The 22,241-nt window shown below is 36.5% G+C and overlaps 1 protein-coding gene across 4 annotated transcripts in view; it reads right to left on the bottom strand.

The window, feature by feature from the left end:
• Nucleotides 1-22,241, bottom strand: part of Axed (BTB/POZ domain-containing protein axundead) — a 315,604-nt gene that overhangs the window by 221,964 nt on the left and 71,399 nt on the right. For 3 of the 4 annotated variants that reach the window (XM_076445221.1, XM_076445230.1, XM_076445211.1), the window contains exon 2: nucleotides 2,506-2,819. In XM_076445221.1, coding sequence (XP_076301336.1) covers nucleotides 2,506-2,716 — 211 coding nt within the window. In that variant the 5' untranslated portion in view covers nucleotides 2,717-2,819. Of the gene's footprint in view, nucleotides 1-2,505; nucleotides 2,820-15,179; nucleotides 15,245-22,241 lie in introns of all 4 variants that reach the window. The other variant, XM_076445238.1, reaches the window with a different exon arrangement.

Raw genomic sequence — 22,241 nt, 5'->3', positions numbered from 1 at the left:
GATTCGTCTTTTGAAACCATTTAGATTACGTTAGAAACATTTTTTGTATTTTTAGAGAGATAGACCGTTCAAAAGTATGTGGACACTTGCGAAATGTGTAACAGTATTCTTATGGAATATCTACCGTTTTAAATTAAAAACTACCTACAGTGAATCACGAAAGTATTTGAACGCACTTTAAAACAGTATAACCTTTTTATGATCGCACCAAACGACCTGACCTTTTTTCGAGCAATTAGAACTGATTACCAAATGACATGCAAAAAATATTTTGAAAAATTGCAATTGCTGGGAATTACATGAGAAAGTAAAAGAGGCACGATATTTATAACTTTTTTATTAGACCCTGTAATGAAAATTTAAAATATGCGTTTTGTAGATGTATGTTAGTTATACACATGCTGGAAATGTATACACAAGCAGAAAAAGACGATACGTATCGAAAGATGTAAGAATCTGTGGATTTTAAGCAGAAACTGACCAAAAGTCGCGAAAAACTATGATTTGTAGCTCTTGGGTATGTTAATCGATTTCGATGAAATTTTCAGCATGTGTACAACTAGCATAGATTTTAAATTTTCATTTAGGGCAGATCATTTTGCTTGATGATTTTGCAGATCATTTAGTAAACCAATGCTTCTAATTGCTTACAAAACATCAGGTCGCGTGTGGTAGAATTATAAAAAAATTATACTGCTTTAAAAAGTGCGTTCAAATACTTTCGTGGTTCACTGTATGTATATACATTAGAGAAGTACCGAATTTTGGCCATTTGCCCGTACTTTTGCGTCACGCCAAGTGTCTCGAGTTATTGCAGTCGACTGTGCCTAATTCTCACGTTCTGTTCGCTCGAGAGAATAAAAAAAAATAAAAAAAAATAAAAATGCAATCCAAATATTTATTTCAGAATGATTATGCTATTTGACAGTATAAAAAAAGTAATTCATTTTTATATAACTTTTCATTTGATAAACATTCATATTTCAAAATTAGATTGGAGCATTTGCTGATTTCCAAACGAAACTCATTTCTTAATCAAATTAAATTTACATTATACAGGGTGGGACAATAACTATGTCCACCTTGAATATCTCCGTTATTTGCAATAATATGGAAAATGTTATCAACAAAAATTGTACGGTGCAGGGGGAGACATGTTGTGACAAAAACATTTTTTGCGTGGGTAGAGGCATAGAGGAGATTCCGAGGTCACCTTGATTTTTTTTAATAGAATGTCCTATTTTTTATACCATAGATCGATAGAGTATCAAATTCTGAGTATAAAAGTGTTGACTTTCATATGTCCTAGACCTAACAGTTAACGAGATATTATCCAAAGCAGAATGAAAATTATTTCGATACTATCTCGTTAACCATTGGATTTAGAACATATTACAGAAAGTATGTGCTGTTACGTCCCGGAGTCTGACTTTCGCGAAATTATCGTTCCGCGACCCATTCCCCTTACTGGACGCTCAAATGCGATACAACCTTTTGTCCACGCGGCACGTTACGTCCGACGTCTGACTGGAAACTACAGGTAGTAGATTCGCTGACTACTCCACTGACTACAGGTAGTAGATTCGCCCCAAAGCGGCGGACGAGAACAGAGATAACTGAGACGGCGCGAATCTTCGCAGGGAAATATTTAGCAACTTATCGGACAGTTGAGGATAGCGATCGGTGAAGACAGGCAGGCTTCCTTTATGCGAACTGCTTTCGCGAGGATGTAGGGACAAGAACTAAGCGAGACTCACTTATTAAATTAATAACTGGGAATATATTTGTAACGTATGAAATGGAATTACAATGAATTAGAAGCGCGTGATATAGCAGGACCGCTCAAAGGCGGATGAGAGCGAGGACTCGTCGGAGTCCGGACCGGGACATCCAGGAGGCGACGAGCCTCGCTGGAGTCTTGAACGAACGTGACGGACTGGCTGTCCGAATTGAACTGAATTAACTGAACTCTTTTTAGGATCGCGAGGTCGAATACATAGGTGTCTTATCTTCTACGCGATGTTTCGTTAGACATAACGGTACGGATGTTGTGAGACGCGCGATTAATGATTACGGTGAATACATTAAGATATGATTATTATACAAGGGTTAAGATAAGAATGAGTGCATGGTATGAGGTGAGAATCGGATGTGATGATCGGAGCGAAGTATGACTACTTATAACTAATGAATATTAATAATAATTACGGTTACAATATCCTACTCTTATTAACTATGCTTATAACCTATGGTAACACGTCAGCAGACGTGACATGTGCTTCCATTAAAAAAAATCAAGGTGACCTTAAAATGTCCTCTATGCCTGCACCCACGCAGAAAACGTTTTTGTCACAACATGTCCCCCCTTGTACCGTGCAATTTTTGTTGATAACATTTTTCCATATTGTTGCAAATAACGGAGATATTCAAGGTGGACATAGTTATTGCTCCACCCTGTATTTGCAAAATTTTAATTTTTGCTTTTTAATAAATATTTCCTCTCACCTTTTACTCCAAGCTCGTCCTCCAAGAGCTTCTCCCTGAACGGAAGTAAACGCATGTTTGCTAGGTCAGTGTGCGTGGCCGTATGATTTCGACAAAGCTTGAATGCGTAGGAAATGATCCACTCGCTGGCAACCCACAGCAAACTGCACCCGAAACAATCAAGAAGTGTCGACGCCATTTTGTTTCGGTGCGAAAATAGTTTAGGCGTCATTACTTGTCGACACTTAACTTTAGCACTTCACTCCAGCACAGTTTTTACATTAAACAAATGTTAAATGTTCTTCTAGATGTAGAAACTTTTATTAATTCTCCAGCTGCGAAAAAACGCGGCGATCGAACCGATTTACTATCTCAATATAAACTATACAGGGTGGACCTTTTAAGTAAGGCCACCTAAATATCTCATCAGGTTATTGTGATGCAAAAAATATTTGTTATGTAATGTGTATGGTATCAATTGTCCAAATATCTGGCAAGAATATTTTTTCCGTATGCCATTTTCTCGGAGTTATCAAGCTCATCGGTGTTTTTTTTACTCATAACTACATTTTCTTTATTGCGTCGTGTAACTGATCGAAAAATACGTTTCGAAAAATACGAAAAACAACAAAATATAGAAGTCTATAGTTCATTTTAATTATAAAATGTCTGCGGATGGATTCATTGATCTATGAATAATAACTGTGAATCGCTGTTTGTTGAATTATTTTTAAAACATAAAATAAAATGTGGCACGATGTATAAAGAGAAATAGACAGAGAAAAGCAAAAATAGTAGAGAGATAAAAAAGACTCGAGTAATAGTCTCTGTCTAGACAGAAACATCAATCAACTAAATTGCAGTTGTTATCATATCAAGGGGTGACATGCACCTAGGTAGGTCAATAAAATTAATTTTGCAATAATTTGTTTATGCGAATAGGTGCTATATAAACATTAATATTAAAGTGAGGATCCCATTAAAAATGCAATCAAAAAGATAATACATTTAATAAGATGTGCTGAAAACTTTAAGCACGTAAAAAATAAATTAACTGATTTCGATGAAATTTTGTATAGTTATTCTTTTTTAGTACTGGCGATACGATTTTTTACATTTGTTGTAGATGTGTAGATTAATTAAGCCTTGAAACATTATATTTTTGATCCAGCAATGGTGCCATGCTTTTTCATATTTAACCATAATCTATCAATTTTGGGAATATTGTAACTTCTGTCTTAATAATGTTCAAATTAAAATACGTCTCGGAACTAATCATTTACACGAGATGCTAATACAATTTTAAGCAAAATATCAATCTACATCGACTAGTGCGTTCAAAACTGATGATTACATTTGAGAAAGCAAGGCTGACCTTCACACGTCCTCTACCCATTTGTCCACCAATTGTTAGTCTTTCAGTTAATTAAATTGTCTGCCAATTTTTAGTTCGTTTAGTCAAACTTTCCTACGTTATACATTTTGTTTAGATTTTTAAAAAAATTTAGTTTGCAATAGGTTGATCTTTATCAAAGAATTGAGTCAGCCTTATTTCTTAGAAGAACTTCTTCTACAATTTTTATTTAAAAGGAGATTTTTACGTTTGTTTTGAATACCACACTATCATTGAAAGTCCTACTAATTCTTCACTGGACAAGCGAATTTTAGCTAATTATCCAGAAACCTATCTATCAAAATGATCTAGCAGTGGACATAAAGGAGGTTTAGATATTTAATTTCCTGAATTAACCCTTTGCACAACACTGTCGCCGACAATACTACATACGTTTCAAATATGAACTTTACGTTTTAACTTGAAGTTTTGTTGAAGATTTATAAACTTGAACTTGTTTTCTATAATATAGCTAAGGAATAAATATTTTGTTTATTGCAGCAATCGTATTTTTTTATTTATACACTTGTAACTAATACAGTGGTGGAGTTGTTGGTGTACTATATGAGTCACTAGGCCGGAGTGCAAAGAGTTAATAAATATATTGGGCGTAATGTACACACGGCATACGGTCACAAGAATTATCAGAAGATTCACAAACGAAACAATCTCAGGAAGGACACGCGGCCAATCAAGTGTTAATAGGCTTTCACTAGGCAAAGTGTTAACTGAATCGTTTCTGAAGTGAACAAATCAAAGCTGTTTTAGTTGAAATTGCATGGAACAACGTATGGACGCCGCGTCGCGCCGCGCCGGCACAGCTGAAGAATTAACGGAGAATTAGTATGTGGTAGGCGAAAGAGAATCACGATACACTGATCCGTTCACTTCAAGGCAAACATTGATGGACTGATCAACACCGTTCGAGACAAGAAGATGGTCCTCGCGTCGACGAAACCGATACTCTGTGGAGAGCTGTCCGCTCCAAAACACGTGTCACGCGAAAGTCACTCGGAGAATGAATCAAGCGACAGTAAGTCGATGCGCTTTTGTGGTTTCAAAAGTGACCGCCAGCCGCCAGCCGCCAGTATCCCGTCTACCAGAAATCACGTGATAAATCTTTTGTACTTCGATACAGGCACGTGCCAGTCGAATCGAACCTTCGAATAAGGCCGTCCACATACGGGTCGATCGTCGATTCAGTCGACGCGATTCCAGTCGCATGCGATTCCCCTCTCCACGTGACTTCCAATGCAAATGAATGGAGAGCCACACACGGGTCGATTCGTGGTCGACTGAAATCGTGTCCGTCACATGAACCGTCCACACACGAGTCGATCGTCGATTCGGTCGACGTGATTCCAGTCGCACGCGATTCCCCCTCCACGTGATTTCCAATGAAAATAAATGAAGAGCCGCACACTGAAATCGCCGCGATTCTAATCGCGTGCGATCGGAAGCGAAGTTGGAAAATCGCGTGGATCGTACGATTCGCGCGACTCATGGAGGTAAGTTTGTGCAGTTCATGTAATTTAAATGATTTGGCCATTATTTTTTGTAGTTTGAGTGCATTGCACTATTCGATATGGTCTATGTATTTAGGTTATATAAGTTATTATTTATTTATTACCTTTATTATCTTTTTTTATGTTATTACGCATACTAATAACATTAAGGTAAGCTTTTTATTTACATAGTTGAATATAATCATGTAGGTTTATGAAAAACAAAAACAAAAGGCAAAGTAAAAAAAAATTGAAGTCACAGGGATTGATAAACTGTTGTACAATTTTCTGTGGAGTGGGAGTGTTCTTAGGGAGTTGTCTTCTCAGGTCGATTTAATCCGGAAGTATTACGACTTGGTATATTGAGCGAAGACTGAGGGAAATCTGTTGAACTTCCACCAACCTCATCTATGAGGAGCAAAGCTCTCGTTTTGTAACTCCTCAGTTGAGCATTGCTCCTCATAGATGAGGTTGGTGGAAGTTCAACAGATTTCCCTCAATCTTCGCTCAATATACCAAGTGGTAATACTTCCGGATTAAATCGACCTGAGAAGACAACTCCCTAAGAACACTCCCACTCCACAGAAAATTGTACAACAGTTTATCAATCCCTGTGACTTCACTTTTTTTTCCTTTGCCTTCTGTTTTTGTTTTTCATAAACTTACATGATTATATTCAACTATGTAAATAAAGAGCTTACCTTAATGTTATTAGTATGCGTAATAACATAAAAAAAGATAATAAATAAATAATAACCTATGTAACCTAAATACATAGACCACATCGAAGAGTGCAATGCACTCAAACTACAAAAAATAATGGCCAAATCATTTAAATTACATGAACTGCACGAACTTACCTCCATGAGTCGCGCGGATCGTATACGATCCACGCGATTGTTCTGCTTCGCTTCCGATCGCACGCGATTGGAATCGCGGCAATTTCAGTCGGGCCGATTTCAGTCGACCACGAATCGACCCGTGTGCGGCTCTCCATTCATTTGCATTGGAAGTCACGCGGAGGGGAATCGCGTCGACCGAATCGACGATCGACCCGCGTGTGGACAAAATCGCGTCCGCAGCATGAATCGTATATGACGAGCAAGACGTACGAACTTCACGACGCGATTACAATCGACCCGTGTGTGGACGGCCTAACTGTACAGTGCTGTCAATATTTATAAACTCAATCTCGTTTTCTGTATTTTTCTTTTTTCTTGTTGTTGTGTTGTATGCGTCAAATCTTTTCTAATCGAATTTTAAACCTCTCCCCATAGTCCATTCTTGCTGAAATTTTCTATACACACTTGCTTCCGATGACAATAAAAGTAGAAAATAAAAAACTTTTTAAAAACCACGCTTATACAGGGTGCGGCGCAAATTAGTCCCCACGATTTTTTAGCCCCTTCGGGTGGTCGGACAGAAAAGTGTTTCGTACCAAAGTTAATCAGTATTTAACCGACAAAAAATTTCAATTTTTTAAATTAAAGAAAAATCAAGGTCGCTGTAATATCTTTTAATGGAACTGAATATTTTTAATTTCATAATATTTTTGTAAGCGACGTCGAAACGAATTCGACGACCTGCTATACGATGACTTTCAGATGACCTTAGCACGTAGAAGGTCCCCTTTTTCGGTTTTCCACTTATATCTCGGAAACTATGCGTCCTAGCGATAAGACCATTCTATACGAAATTAAAGCTGACAAAATGTGCCACAAGATTGATTCGATTCAGTTTTTTTCTATCTCGCATAGTTTCCGAGATATCCGCGCTCAAAGTTCACTAATTATGAAAAAGAAAATAGCCGGGTGAAATTCGCCTCCGGCAGGATTTTAATCGAGCTTGAACCATTCGATAGCCTATCCAAAAAGACCCCTCTCTGACAAGTTTCAGCCCCACATCTCATCTGTTAGGGTAGTTATTGAGAAAAATCGAAATTCCAGTTTTTGGCACATTTTCCCTATTTATTGACAATCAAAAATTCCGAAAAAAATCTGACACATTTCGGATACCAAGCCACATATTAGGTATCATTTCCAGATTTTTCCGTTGCAAATTATGGTTGTAAAAAATGAAAAACACGAAAGAAATCGAAAAAATGCAGATTTCATATAAAAGTAGGTCTAGTACCACTTCAGAATTAATTTAGCACAATGAGATATTATCAAAAGTATTATGCACAATTTTTTTCAGATTTTTGTGAGTTCGAGCTCGATTAAAATCCCGTCGGTGGCGAATTTCACCCGGGTATTTTCTTTTTCATAATTAGTGAACTTAGAGCGCGGATATCTCGGAAACTATGCGAGATAGAAAAAAACTGAATCGAATCAATCTTGTGGCACATTTTGTCAGCTTTAATTTCGTATAGAATGGTCTTATCGCTAGGACGCATAGTTTCCGAGATATAGGCAGAAACCGAAGAAGGGGACCTTCTACGTGCTCCGTGCACCCCGCTCACCTCCTGGGAGTATAGACTTTTAGTATGTTTATCTCCTAACTAGTCTAAACAAAGTCCCAAAGATAAAAATTGTGTTCCTTCCATTTGCCTCTACATCCCCCTTATGAGCATTCATTGACTGGACTAATAGCAACGCCTTGCATTTAGAGGTAAACAAATGAACGTAAACATTGCTTCAGAACTTAACTCACCAAAAACCTAATTTATACGGAGCCAAATTTAAAACAGAAATGCTAAACCTCTGCATGTAATTAATTAATAATTAAATTAAATTTCAAGGTCATCTGAAAGTCAGCGTATAGCAGGTCGTTGAATTCGTTTCCGCGTCGCCTACAATATTGTAAAGTTAAAAGTACCCAGTTCCATTAAAAGATATGACAGTGACCTTGATTTTTTGTTGAAAATCGATTTTTTTTTAAATTTAAAATATTGCAATTCCTTGTCGGTTAAATACTGATTAACTTTGGTACGAAATATTTTTCTGTCCGACCATCCGAAGGGGCTGAAAAATCGTGGGGACTAATTTGCGCCGCACCCTGTATATTAAAACGCACTATCAAGGAGAAAATAATATTTTTCCTGGTTCTCCATAAAATATCGAATCTAGTTAAATGATTAATAATATTTTTCCCTGAGATTTTAAGCAATTAGCTGAAAAATTTCTTCTCTTATACAGGGTGTCCCACTGTATCGAGAACGGCAGAATATCTCGGAAGACAATGTCGTTATCAAAAAAGTGTTCCTACAAAAGTTGTTTGGTATTACGGGCTACGTTATGTGGTATTAATTGTTTTGTTGTGGGTGGAGTGGTGGAGGACATTTCAAGGTCACCTTGAATTTTTTAAATGGAATACTATATTTTTTTCTTTAGAAAATAATAGCGGGTAGTGAGACGAATCCAAAGATGTGCTAATTTTTTTTTTGCTAATTAAAAAAAAAATTGTTTTGCTATTTAAAAAAAAATTTTTTTTATTTTATTTTTTTGTGCTTTTTCGCGACTGCAATCTGTTTTTCAAACAGATTCCCACAAACCTATCGCAGTCCTATCGCAGTAATTTAATACCGACGTATTCGACGCCACTTAGCAGCGGCTGCTGGCTGTTGGCCGACAACCGATCTAGGATGTAAACACAAGCTTTTTTCACCTTCATCAAAATCAGAATAACATCATGTAGCACATCTTTGGATTCGTCTCACTACCCGCTATTATTTTCTAAAGAAAAAAATATAGTATTCCATTTAAAAAAATCAAGGTGACCTTGAAATGTCCTCCACCACTCCACCCACAACAAAACAATTAATACCACGTAACGTAGCCCGTAATACCAAACAACTTTTGTAGGAACACTTTTTTGATAACGACACTGTCTTCCGAGATATTCTGCCGTTCTCGATACAGTGGGACACCCTGTAGAATTAGTGTCGGAATAGATAGAAATTTAAATAAAATAACGACATTAGTGACTAGAAATCAAAGCGTGGAGCGCTAAACTATATGGACGTCATCGTGGGTGATCCAAGCTTACATTTTTATAGTCACGAATGTCATGATTTTATTTAAATTTATATTAAATTTTTCTATCTGTTCCGACACTAATTTTATAACAAAAAAAAGTTTCAACTAATTCCTTAAAATTTTGGGGAGAAATATTAATCATTTAACTGGATTCGGTATTTTATGGAGAAACAGGAAAAAATTATTCTCTCCTTTTTAGTGCATTTTAATTGTATAAGCGTGGTTCTTAGAAAGTTTTTTATCAATGCAATTTCAACCTCAAGGAAGAGATTATTTTGCAGTACTGTACAGACGTTTCAATACATTACGATATTTATGATACTTTACGTATACAGGGTGGGACAATAACTATGTCCACCTTGAATATCTCCGTTATTTGTAATAATATACAAAAATGTTATAAAAAAAATTTGCACGGTACAGAGGGGGACATGTTGTGACATTCTCTGCGTGGATGGAGGCATAGAGATCAGTTCAAGGTCACCTTGATTTTTTAAAACCGAAAGACCTACTTTCTGTATCATGAATCGATAGACTATCGAATTCCATATGTCCATACCATATGTGTATAGGACTCCATATGTCCTGAATGTAATTGTTTACGAGATATTACCGAAACAATTTTCTTTCTTCTTTGGATAATATCTCGTTAACTATTACATTTAGGACATATAAAGGTTCTCAGACATATAAACTCAGAATTTGATACTCTATCGATCTGTAGTATAAAAAATAGGACATTCCATTTAAAACTAGAGGGTTATTGTTGCTCGCTCGCTTCGCTCGCTCGCGAGTAAGGTTGTTTTTGCTCGCTCGCTTCTCTCGCTCGCGGGTAGGACTGCTCTTGCGAGACGGTTAGTGGTACATATGGCTAGTAGGGCCTGCAGCTATTAATGTTTTTTATTTGGTGTGTGACTCTCCAAGAGCCACACAAAGAACTTCCCGATTCGTTAGTTGCAGTATATTATTATCATTATTTTTAGTACGTTTTAAGAAGATTATACGTTTTCAGGGAAATTCAATAGTTTTCTACTTATCAAGATGTTTGCTATATGGCGTCGCATTAAACGAACATCGTAGGCTCGTTGCTCGCTTGGTTCCTTGTTATAGCGTACTAATGTTGCAAAATAAATTGTCTTAATTAGTTTTTCGCAAACGATACAACTTCTCATTATCCGGGTTTGCAGTATTGATCTTGGATTTCTTCGATACTGTTAATTTAAATTGTCCCAAAATATATAAACTGCTCAATTTTGAAACTCTGCTCAGTGCTACATACAACATTTGTAAAGTTCGTTTTTCTGATGTTTTGAAATTCAAACACACTTTTCTCGTATGTTTGTCCCTGACTTTTATGAATCGTAATCGCTTCAGCAGGAACCACTGGAAATTGACTACGTGTGATTTGATATTTTTCCTCACTCGACATATTTACATGATTCGAGATTTTTAGTATTGGTGTTAAATTTTGATGAATATTTGCATTTTTCATATAATCACGATAACGAGTTCTTATTTTCACTCCTACTCTGGCCAATTGAAAATCTAACCACAATATAGACGGAATTTTAGTATTTTCTTGAAAAGTAATAAATTTTAATATTCCGCATGTGTGTGTGTGTGTGTGCTCCATTAACCAATCCGTTTTCAACATCAATGTTATTAATAATTATCATATAGTTCATATTAATTTTCAATTTAATCTCAGTTAATAATTCGTTTTGAAATGATTATTTTTTCAAAGATTGTAATATAAATTTTTTTTTGTACTTTCATCGATATTCTTTGAAAATGTATTCTTGGGAGTAGAGATGATTAACTCACTCTTGCATTGGGATGTTACGGATGACGAACAGGTGTTCAATATCATCTCTGGCAGGAACCATCCTAGATAAACGAACAGAGCTACCCTAGATAAATCTACATAACTGTTTAGGTTAGTTTAGGGCCCAAACCTACGCACGACCAACTGGTCGTTGACAAAATACGAATGTTCATTTGAAGGGTACTGACAAGTACCACCCGTCATTGCAGGGCTATATAAGCCCTTACATTTCTACTATCGTGGGCTAGTACTGTCGTAATCACGAATAGTGTCGCGTCGTGCTGCATCTCGGAAGTTAACTACCAGTGAGATCGGACGTTCGTTCCTTTTGAATCAAAGTTTAACCGTACAGATTCCGCGAGTTCGGTCTAAAATCTGTTAGGCAGTGACAAGGTTGCTCCGAGTCCCCCGCATTGCCAGTGCGTCAACACCGTGCGTCTTAGCTTAGGTAATATCACTTTTCAATTCTTTATATTCCAAATTCAGTCCATTCGCGACACAAATACACTTGTAGAATGAAATTCTATAGTAAGAATATATTTGTCATCTTTGATAATTACCTCAAATTCATTAAACCCATAATTATCGTCCAATATCCTAACCAAGTAATTGAACGTCCCCACATGATACAATCTTACCGCTCGGATTGTATCAATTAAATTATACTAGTTACGAGGCTTACTAATTATCCTAGCAATTCCCTGATTAACCATCAGGTTCTTTCGCGACATTCCAATTGTCCGAACAGAGATTTATCCAACCTAGCGGCTCCCCAGTTTCGCATTGGGTTCGTCCGCATCCTAACAGCTCCCTGATTTCGCATCAGGTTCGTCTGTGCTATTCTACAACCTCCTAGCACAGGCGTGGGCACGGGTGGAGCCCCTCAAACGCCTGCTTCTCCCACCAAGCTTCCTTTCGGTGGCGCTCCTCGAGGCTCCGATGCACGAGGCCTGCGCACTGCTTGCGACAAGCGAAATGCGTCCTTCCTACATAGTAACGGCGGATGCTGGTGGGGGACAGTGGACGCTACGGTGGGGACAATTTGCCTCAATTGAGGCAAAATTGCCCACGCCTGTCCTAGCAGCTCCCCGGTTTTGCATCGGGTTCGTCTGCGTTTGACTCCATTCCTAGCGGCTCCCCAATTTCGCATTGGGTTCGTCCGCGTTCCCTAACTAACAAATTTATATCATATTCCTAGGGTAATAACCCTTCGCCGACCACTCGTGCTGCTCGCGGCCCTGGCTCGTAACAGGGATAATTTTCGATTATTGTAAGCGAAAACATTAGCGTAAGGTACAAAAAAAATGAAAAAAAAAATTTTTGTGTAATTACGTTTGTTTCTTCGGTGGAAACTTTCCGTTCTCTCGTATAAATTGCATTGTAGAATCAACTCCTTTCGAAGAAAACTAAAAATCTAAAAAACTTCTTGACCAATATGGACCAAATTCTAATCAGCTCTAAGTTACGACGGGGCACATCGATTGCATCATTCATCATTCTGATCGCGCTGTTACTTTTTCAGAAAACGTTAACGAAAAATTTGATACCGAAACAGACATACGCACACACACACACACATACACACATACGAACATTGTGCTGAAAATAGTCTAAAATGACTGCAATGACCATGAAACGTGAAGATCTGCTAAAAAATCGATTTTCGATTTTCGGGGTCATTACAATAACTTCCCTATAAAATCGGGAAGTTAAAAATCAAGGTTCAAGGAGGACCTTGAAATGTCCTCTATGCTTCCACCCACGCTGAAAATGTTTATGTCATAACATGTCCCCCTCTGTACCGTGCAAATTTTGTTTATAACATTTTTCTATATTTTTACAAATAACGGAGATATTCAAGGTGGACATAGTTATTGCTCCACCCTGTATAATACAATACAAGCAGTTTGAAGATGTACAATGTACAGTAAACCACAGTAATATTCGGACACTTTTCAAAGGACGATAACATTTTTCATATCAGATCATACGACCTGGATATTTCTTGAGAAGCTATAGAGCAATTAGCTTACTGCAAGCCGTGAAAATAACTTTTTGAAAAAATAGTAATTGGTAGGAATTGCAGAGGAAATACTAGAAGCTGTTGTTTACATCTTTTTTATGTAGGCCAATATTGAAAATTTAAAAATATTCTGTAGATCTGTGTGTCATTTATATTGTGCATATTCTGAAAATTTCATCAAAATCGGTCAACGTTGCAATAAGCTACAAACTACGCCTTCTGAAATTGTGACATTGAGTAATAAAATAATTCCTGCAAAAGATGAAGTTGATCGGACGTCGCGTCGGGAAGGTGTGCCGCATTAGGGTAGACCTTAGCTATAGCTGATGAAATTTTTTTTGCGAGATTTTTTCACGATATCCCCTAAAATTGTGCCATTGGGTAAGAAAATAATTTCTGCAGAAGATGAAGTTAATCGGATAAGGGGAAGACGTGGCACATTGGCGTTGAAGTTGCGAAAAACAACAAATATTCCCATTTCTATAAAATTTCATGTTTTTCGCGCATTCAACGTCAATGTGGCACGTCTTCCCCTTACCCTTACGATCAACTTCATGTTCTGCAGGAATTATTTTCTTATCCAATGGCACAATTTTAGGAGGTGTCGTAAAAAAAATTTCACGTGGTATAGCTAAGGTCCACCCTAATGCGGCACACCTTCCCGACGTCCGATTGATCTAGAACTTTGGATATATCATTTTTTCATGAAATGGAACATGGAACAATATTGGGGGGCGTCGCGTCGTGTCCAAAATTTCATGGTCGAAAAATAAGGTCCACCCTAATGTATAATTGACACAGGATTACATAATGTAGTTTTTCAATTTTCAATATTAGCCTACATAAAAAAGTTGTAAACAACAGTTTTTATTATTTTCTTTGTAATTCCGAGCAATTGCAATTTTTTCAAAATTCCTTTGTTACGTCATGTAGTAATTTAATTGTACCAATTTCTAAAAAAAAATCCCAGTTGTATGATCCGATATTAAAAAAGCTATCGTCCTTTTAAAAGTGTTCGGATATTACGGTGGTTCGTTGAACCTTTTTCTTAAATCTTTTACTCACAGTCATGTAGGGAATTACATGTATAGACAACACGTAATATATAGTAATAATGAGCGCCGTAGTTAGAGTGGGGATTACCGGCATCCAGGACGATTCCGCAGTCGCTCCGAAGTCGTTAAAGAGTACATATACAGTGTTCGTCAGAGGTATTCACAAGTTACAAAGACAATTATATTACTTTGTCAATTATAATATATATTAATAAATATTCTATACCATATTAATTACAACAAGTCATGCAGACACGAGTAGGTCAGTTTACATATCTCTACCGTAGGTCTTCGAGAGTAGGACATTGCATGAGAGCATTTTCTGCATTATTTTTTCAATACCTTCATGAAAAAACTACTGATATCATGCCTGTATACATATGGACCGTTTATTTTGAAAGTGGTGTAAGTCCATTTAAAAAAAAAAATGAGATATCACATAGTTTCTGATTAATTTAGTGTAAACTATTTATTTATAACCCGTTAATATTTAATAGCTTAAAAAATGCCAATGCTTTGTTCAATTTAAAATTGGCCAATAAAAGAAATTGCGTAGCGATTGATTATGAAAGTGGCGCAAGTCCAATTTCCGTAGACATAGGTGGCGGGGTCACGTGGTTACCACACCACAGGTTTACTATGATGTAAGGGCGGCGCAGTGTAGACAAAATAATAAATTTATTTTACACGAAATGAAACGAGAGAATTTCGTTTCAACAAAAAATCTACAAAACGAAATTCAAAAACGGGTAAGAAGAAAAATTCTAACGGAAGAAAGGTAAACTGGCTGAAAATATGTTGGATGTGGTTTTGCAAAAGTGCACCGTATATAACACATACGGTTAACATAAAACATCGATGGGGGGGGGGGGGTGGGGGAGTGTCACAGAATTCAAGACGTTAGATTTATTACCTACGTGTCGAGGAAGACCGCCAAAATTTGAAAGAGTCGCCCTGGCGCCTTTGTATAACGATGCCAGACCTATTACATACGAAGAATATAAGGTTATGCGAGCAGTTATTATCATACGTATACAAGGTGTCCAAAACCACCGGTCCAGCGGTGTTAACTTCTCAGATAAGCATATTCGGTAAAAATGGTTGGAATAAAAGTTGCAGGGATTAATGGAGGACATATATGTCCATGACTTAGTGTTTGACCTTCGGATCCATTTTTTAAATGTGAACCAACCCCTACTTTTGACTACGGATTATGAAGGAGCTCGAAATTTCATGTTCAGATATGTATTTATGTCCTAGATTAAAATGACTGCCAGAGACCATTCAGAGGTCAAATCACTGTTTGGTGGTAAATAAAAGATGACAGTAAATACTGGCATCAAGATTGGACGGGGCTTCTGATTCATAAACTTATCTCCGACGTTAAGCGTGTTATCCTTTACAAGGTCATTGAAAGGTCGATTTACGTTATACTCGGCCTCTATGCTTGACCTTATAACGTCTAGTATTCTACCGCAACTCGAGGTCAAGCATAGAGGCCGAGTATAACGTAAATCGACCTTCCAATGACCTTGGAAATGGAGAACAAGCTTAACGTCCAAGATAAGTTTATGAATCAGAAGCCCCGTCCAATCTTGATGTCAGTATTTATTGTCATCTTTTATTTACCAGCAAACAGTGATTTGACCTCTGAATGGCCTCTAGCAGTCATTTTCATCAAGGGCATAAGTACATATCTGAACGTGAAAGGGTCTAGCCGGATAAGCATGGGCCAGCGGCCCCCGCTCCGATTTTCCTGATTCCTGTCTTAAAACGTCGCTTTATGTCTAAAAAAACATTGTGTAAAATTTCAAATGTCTACCCCTACCGATAGGGGTGATATTGAGGTAAACTCCCCCGCACTTAAATGCAATTTTCTCTAAAACGAGAAAAGATATCGACATGGGATAAACGGCAAATAAAAGATATAGATACACTCTATATTCGAGATTTTTTTCAGAATTTTTTGCTAATTATTTATAGTTGAAAATAATTAATTAATTTTTTGGGAATTTTTTTCACTACCTTCCCCTGGGTTGACACCTACCAAAAAATTCTAAAATATTGCTATGATTCTAACCTATTTTGTAAAAAATTTTCAAAAGTGTCCGTTTGGTGGAACAGTGTCAAAAAAAATAATGTATGCCGGCGAACGCTCGGTTTGATCAGTAACGGCGCAGCAGCAGAGTCCCCTTGCGGTGGCTAATGACGGGAGCGAGCGGGAAGTCGGCGCTTGTACGGGAAAGCTGATACATGTAAAAATGCGACTAAATCTTCTAATATATGATTACAGTTGGAATTCTAAACAATTATATTCTAGGAAATAGCTTACATTGATGCAGAAAAATACGTGTAAAGCTAGTTTGTTGGAGTCAAGTAATAGAAAGAAGAAGCTTCTCACAAGTATGTTGTATGGTCACGGTGTTAGAGGCTTTGCTCGATGCTACGGAGGGCTCGAGTTCGAATCCTCCTCAACTCAACTTTTTTCTCTTCTTGTTTTTTTTCTTTTTTTTATATGTATTTATAAACTAAACGATTTTTATTCTTTGCACTACAATATTTTATATGATAAAATTACAAACATAATTATTAATTTGTAATTATCATATAGATTAAAATGTTTTACATGTCATACTACGTATGACAGAACAGTTAGCTCTCCTGGTCTTCGAACAATACTGGTAACGTAACAGTCGAATGAGTTCTCGCGTTTCGCGTTTCGCGTTTCGCGCATTTCGCGGCAAGCCGTCTTTGAACATGCCGCAAAGTCGGCATATTCCTTGATCGCTAGTCGACGTTACAATGTTATCTGGCCACACGTCATTCGTTTGGTCAAACACGATCAGAATGAGTGCGGTTCCAGTCATCGGCTGGATTGCAATAATAAAAGAAAAAATTATTGTTGTTACGCAATCATCCCTTCGCGGTCTTGGTACACGCGCAAGATATTATTATTTCACAGTGTTCAGAATTTGAGCGCAGAAATACAAAGAAGCATATTGCATTATAGTAAAGTAATGAGGAGTAAAAAGAAAAAAAATAAACCCATTATATGGGCGTAAATAATAAAAACTAGATTTATATTTCCGCAAAATTAGAAACATATAAAACATTTTAATCTATATAATTACAAATTAATAATTATGTTTGTAATTTTATCATATAGAATATTGAAGTGCAAAGAATAAAAATCGTTTAGTTTATAAATACATATAAAAAAAAGAAAAAAAACAAGAAGAGAAAGAAGTTGAGTTGAGGAGGATCCGAACTCGAGCCCTCCGTAGCATCGAGCAGAGCCTCTAACACCGTGACCATACAACATACTTGTAAGAAGCTTCTTCTTTCTATTACTTGACTCCAACAAACTAGCTTTACACGTATTTTTCTGCATCAATGTAAGCTATTTCCTAGAATATAATTGTTTAGAATTCCAACTGTAATATATTCATATATTATATTCATATATAATCATATATTAGATGATTTAGTCGCATTTTTACATGTATCAGCTTTCCCGTACAAGCGCCGACTTCCCGCTCGCTCCCGTCATTAGCCACCGCAAGGGGACTCGGCCGCTGCGCCGTTACTGATCAAACCGAGCGTTCGCCGGCATACTTTATTTTTTTTGACACTGTTCCACCAAACGGACACTTTTGAAAATTTTTTACAAAATAGGTTAGAATCATAGCAATATTTTAGAATTTTTTGGTAGGTGTCAACCCAGGGGAAGGTAGTGAAAAAAATTCCCAAAAAATTAATTAATTATTTTCAACTATAAATAATTAGCAAAAAATTCTGAAAAAATCTCGAATATAGAGTGTATCTATATCTTTTATTTGCCGTTTATCCCATGTCGATATCTTTTCTCGTTTTAGAGAAAATTGCATTTAAGTGCGGGGGAGTTTACCTCAATATCACCCCTATCGGTAGGGGTAGACATTTGAAATTTTACACAATGTTTTTTTAGACATAAAGCGACGTTTTAAGACAGGAATCAGGAAAATCGGAGCGGGGGCCGCTGGCCCATGCTTATCCGGCTAGACCCTTTCGAGCTCCTTCGTAATCCGTAGTCAAAAGTAGAGGTTGGTTCCCATGTAAAAAATACGTACTGACCTCCAAATAACCTTGAAAATGGGTCCGAAGGTCAAACACTAGGTCATGGACATGTGGTCCTCCATTAATTCCTCCTGCAACTTTTATTCGAAACATTTTTAGCGAATATGCTTATCTGAGAAGTTAACACCCCTGGACGGGTGGTTTTGGACACCCTGTATATCTCTTGTCCATCAAGAATATTTCAAAACGCTGCCACATAAAGAGCATAAATAAATAATAACAATACCTTATTATATGTTAAGTTTAACAATATATAAAATAAAATAACGTTCAAAATAAAAAATACTACTCCTATTTTATTTCTTGGTATTATTTATAAACAAAATTGAGTTAATACAAAATATATTTTAAGTGATATTTAATTTTTCATAATTGAAATTAAATGATTTTTACAATTGACTAATTACGAAAATGGTGCAAGTCCGTTTCTGCAAGTCTCATATCGATTTCTAATAAATTTCTATTGCTTCCTAAATGTCCATCAACATCGAAGCTGAAAAAATTAATGTTCGTTCACAAAAACTGTAGTTAATATAAATTCACAAAGATAGACATTTGGGATGCAGTATCTTTCAGCCAAAAATTCCTTCTTTTCATCGAGGTGTGTCCTAATTACCCTATTTAATATTTCTTCTGACTCTTTTGTGTAAATGAAAAACAGTCCTTTGTTGTAACAATTAACGCTGTTAGTTGAGGATGTTTGCTCGCAATGTATTAGAAATTAATAATTAATGAAACGAATACAATCTATACACTTTCTTAGAATTTGCAAGGTATATCTTTCGATGGACCTAACTGAACCTAATTAAATGTTTTTGGTTAAACTTTTCATTAAAACCCGAAGCCATAATTCGATTCGGGGCCAGAAGATTACCAGCCGTATAGTTGTTTTGTTAACGACTACGCAATCTCTACAAAATTATAAAAAAAATTCAGAACAGTTGCTTCAATAATATCCAAGTACTGAATTTTCATTAAACTGGTGTCTCTAAAACTTCAATACAAAATATGCATTTTCTTCGAATGTTTGGAGGTTTTCAATTTTTTTCAACATGTATCCTTAATCCGAAAAATCTTTAAAAAATACACATTAATAATTAATCAGGATGAGACACAACTAACGCGTAATAATATAAATGTGGTCAACTGTGAAGACTTTGATATAAAATCGGCAATTTTATGTTTTCCGATTTGTTTAAAAATCGATTTTGCAACCAAAAATTCTGAACAAAATCTCAGTCGTGTATGCTATTAGGTAGAATATTCATGAATTTTTTCATAATTTTCTGTTGAACATGACGTGACTAAAAATCAATTTGGATGGACACTTTTGACCATCTTATCCAGCTATACCTTAAGATTCAACGAAAACATTATTTAAAAAATACAAAATATATTTCTGTTAATCCCATCATTAAACCCGTTTGTTAAAAAAAATGTAGTCCAAATTTCTCTTCGATATCTCTTTGAGATCAAAAGTTATAGAAAAACGTGCGCCGCGTAGCGCTGTGCCAGGATTCAAATGCGCCGTCTCCAAATTCCGGCTTTCCGCCTCATGCTTTCGAAACTTCGGTAACGTGAAAACCGGAGGAACGCGTCGCGTCGGCACAGTGGGTAAAATCGACGTTCTAGCTGTTCACGCCTATTTCACCATTATTTCAATACATAAAGACCACATTAAATAGGTCGTTGGATTCGTCTTGCCGTCAGCTATGACATTATTGAATAAAAAATATATAGTTATAAATAAATAATGAAGGTGACACAATTTTTGATTGAAAAAAAATTTTTTTGGAAATTTTTTGTATTGATACTTGTAAAAGACTGTGTAATGATTACTTTTTGTAGGAAACATTCTTTTGTCACATTACCGGAAATGTCTGAAAACTCGTGTGAATAATCTATATACAGGGTGTCTCAAAATTAGGTCCGGAGCCGAAAATGGGAGGTTCCTGGGATCATTTCAAGCGACATTTTCCTTTGAAAAAATGTCGTCCGCGGCTTCGTTAACGAGTTATTAACGAAAAACACGGACCAATCAGAGCGCGAGCAAGACGCGTGCAGCCCGACGCGCCGGCAGCCGAGTGTCGGTGGCACGCCGCGATGTCGTAACGAACAAAAGTTTCTCGATGATGTGAATCCTCGCCAATTTCGATAAGCTTTGGATATGTTGTCAATACCATGATTCTGAACAACATTTCCCTTTACAGTTTCTGTCGATCGGCTTTAGTTTACGATATTATTGTAAAAATTTGTAATTGTAAATCGATCGATGTACTATTTCCTATCCGATTTCGATAATCTTTGGATATGTTGTCAATACCATGATTCTGAACAACATTTCCCTTTACAGTTTCTGACGATCGGCTTTACTTTACGATATTATTGCAAAAATTTGTAATCGTAAATCGATCGATGTACTATTTCCTGTCCGATTTCGATAAGCTTTGGATATGTTGTCAAGACCATGATTCTGAACAACATTTCCCTTGACGGTTTTCGTCGGTCGGCTTTAGTTTACGATATTATTGTAAAAATTTGTAATTGTAAATCGATCGATGTACATACTATCTCCTCGCCGATTTCGATGAGTTTTATTTCAAAGGAAAAAGATATTTAAAACATCGAATTTATAACATATTTCAAAGTCATCGAAATCGGTGAGGACCCACATCATCGGCAACTTTACCCCAACGATAGAAGAAGCACAAACTTATTGAATTAAAAACTCACTTATTCAGCCGTAAATCCATTTGACTACCACATATAACCATCACACTTTTACATAATTGTTGAACTCGTAGCACACTTTTATAACTCGTATCGATATCGAACGAAATTACTTACTCCGACGCGGAAAGAGTTCGATGCTCTTCGCGATGCCGCGCGAAACTGTGCTCTCCCAGCGTACAATGTATTCGATGAAGGCGTCGTTTAAAACAAATGAAATCGTTCCCAAGGAGATATTGATTTTTCGAGAATCATATGGCATTGATTTTTCGAGAATCATATGATTCTCGAAAACACCGATTCGAAGATTATGTAAAAGTGTGGTGGTTGTATGTGGTAGTCAAATGGATTTACGGCTGAATAAGTGAGTTTTTAATTCAATAAGTTTGTGCTTCTTCTATCGTTCGGGTAAAGTTGCCGATGATGTGGGTCCTCACCGATTTCGATGACTTTGAAATATGTTATAAATTCGATGTTTTAAATATCTTTTTCCTTTGAAATGAAGCTCATCGACATCGGCGAGGAGATAGTATGTACATCGATCGATTTACAATTACAAATTTTTACAATAATATCGTAAACTAAAGCCGACCGACAAAAACCGTCAAGGGAAATGTTGTTCAGAATCATGGTCTTGACAACATATCCAAATATTATCGAAATCGGATAGGAAATAGTACATCGATCGCTTTACAATTACAAATTTTTACAATAATATCGTAAACTAAAGCCGACCGACAAAAACCGTCAAGGGAAATGTTGTTCAGAATCATGGTCTTGACAACATATCCAAATATTATCGAAATCGGATAGGAAATAGTACATCGATCGATTTACAATTACAAATTTTTACAATAATATCGTAAACTAAAGCCGATCGACAGAAACTGTAAAGGGAAATGTTGTTCAGAATCATGGTCTTGACAACATATCCAAATATTATCGAAATCGGATAGGAAATAGTACATCGATCGATTTACAATTACAAATTTTTACAATAATATCGTAAACTAAAGCCGATCGACAGAAACTGTAAAGGGAAATATTGTTCAGAATCATGGTCTTGACAACATATCCAAATATTATCGAAATCGGATAGGAAATAGTACATCGATCGATTTACAATTACAAAT

Source organism: Lasioglossum baleicum, chromosome 2 (genome assembly GCF_051020765.1).
Source record: "Lasioglossum baleicum chromosome 2, iyLasBale1, whole genome shotgun sequence".
NCBI classification, from domain to species: domain Eukaryota; kingdom Metazoa; phylum Arthropoda; class Insecta; order Hymenoptera; family Halictidae; genus Lasioglossum; species Lasioglossum baleicum.
Note: the sequence above shows the minus strand (reverse complement) of the source record. Positions and strands in the feature narration are given on the sequence as shown.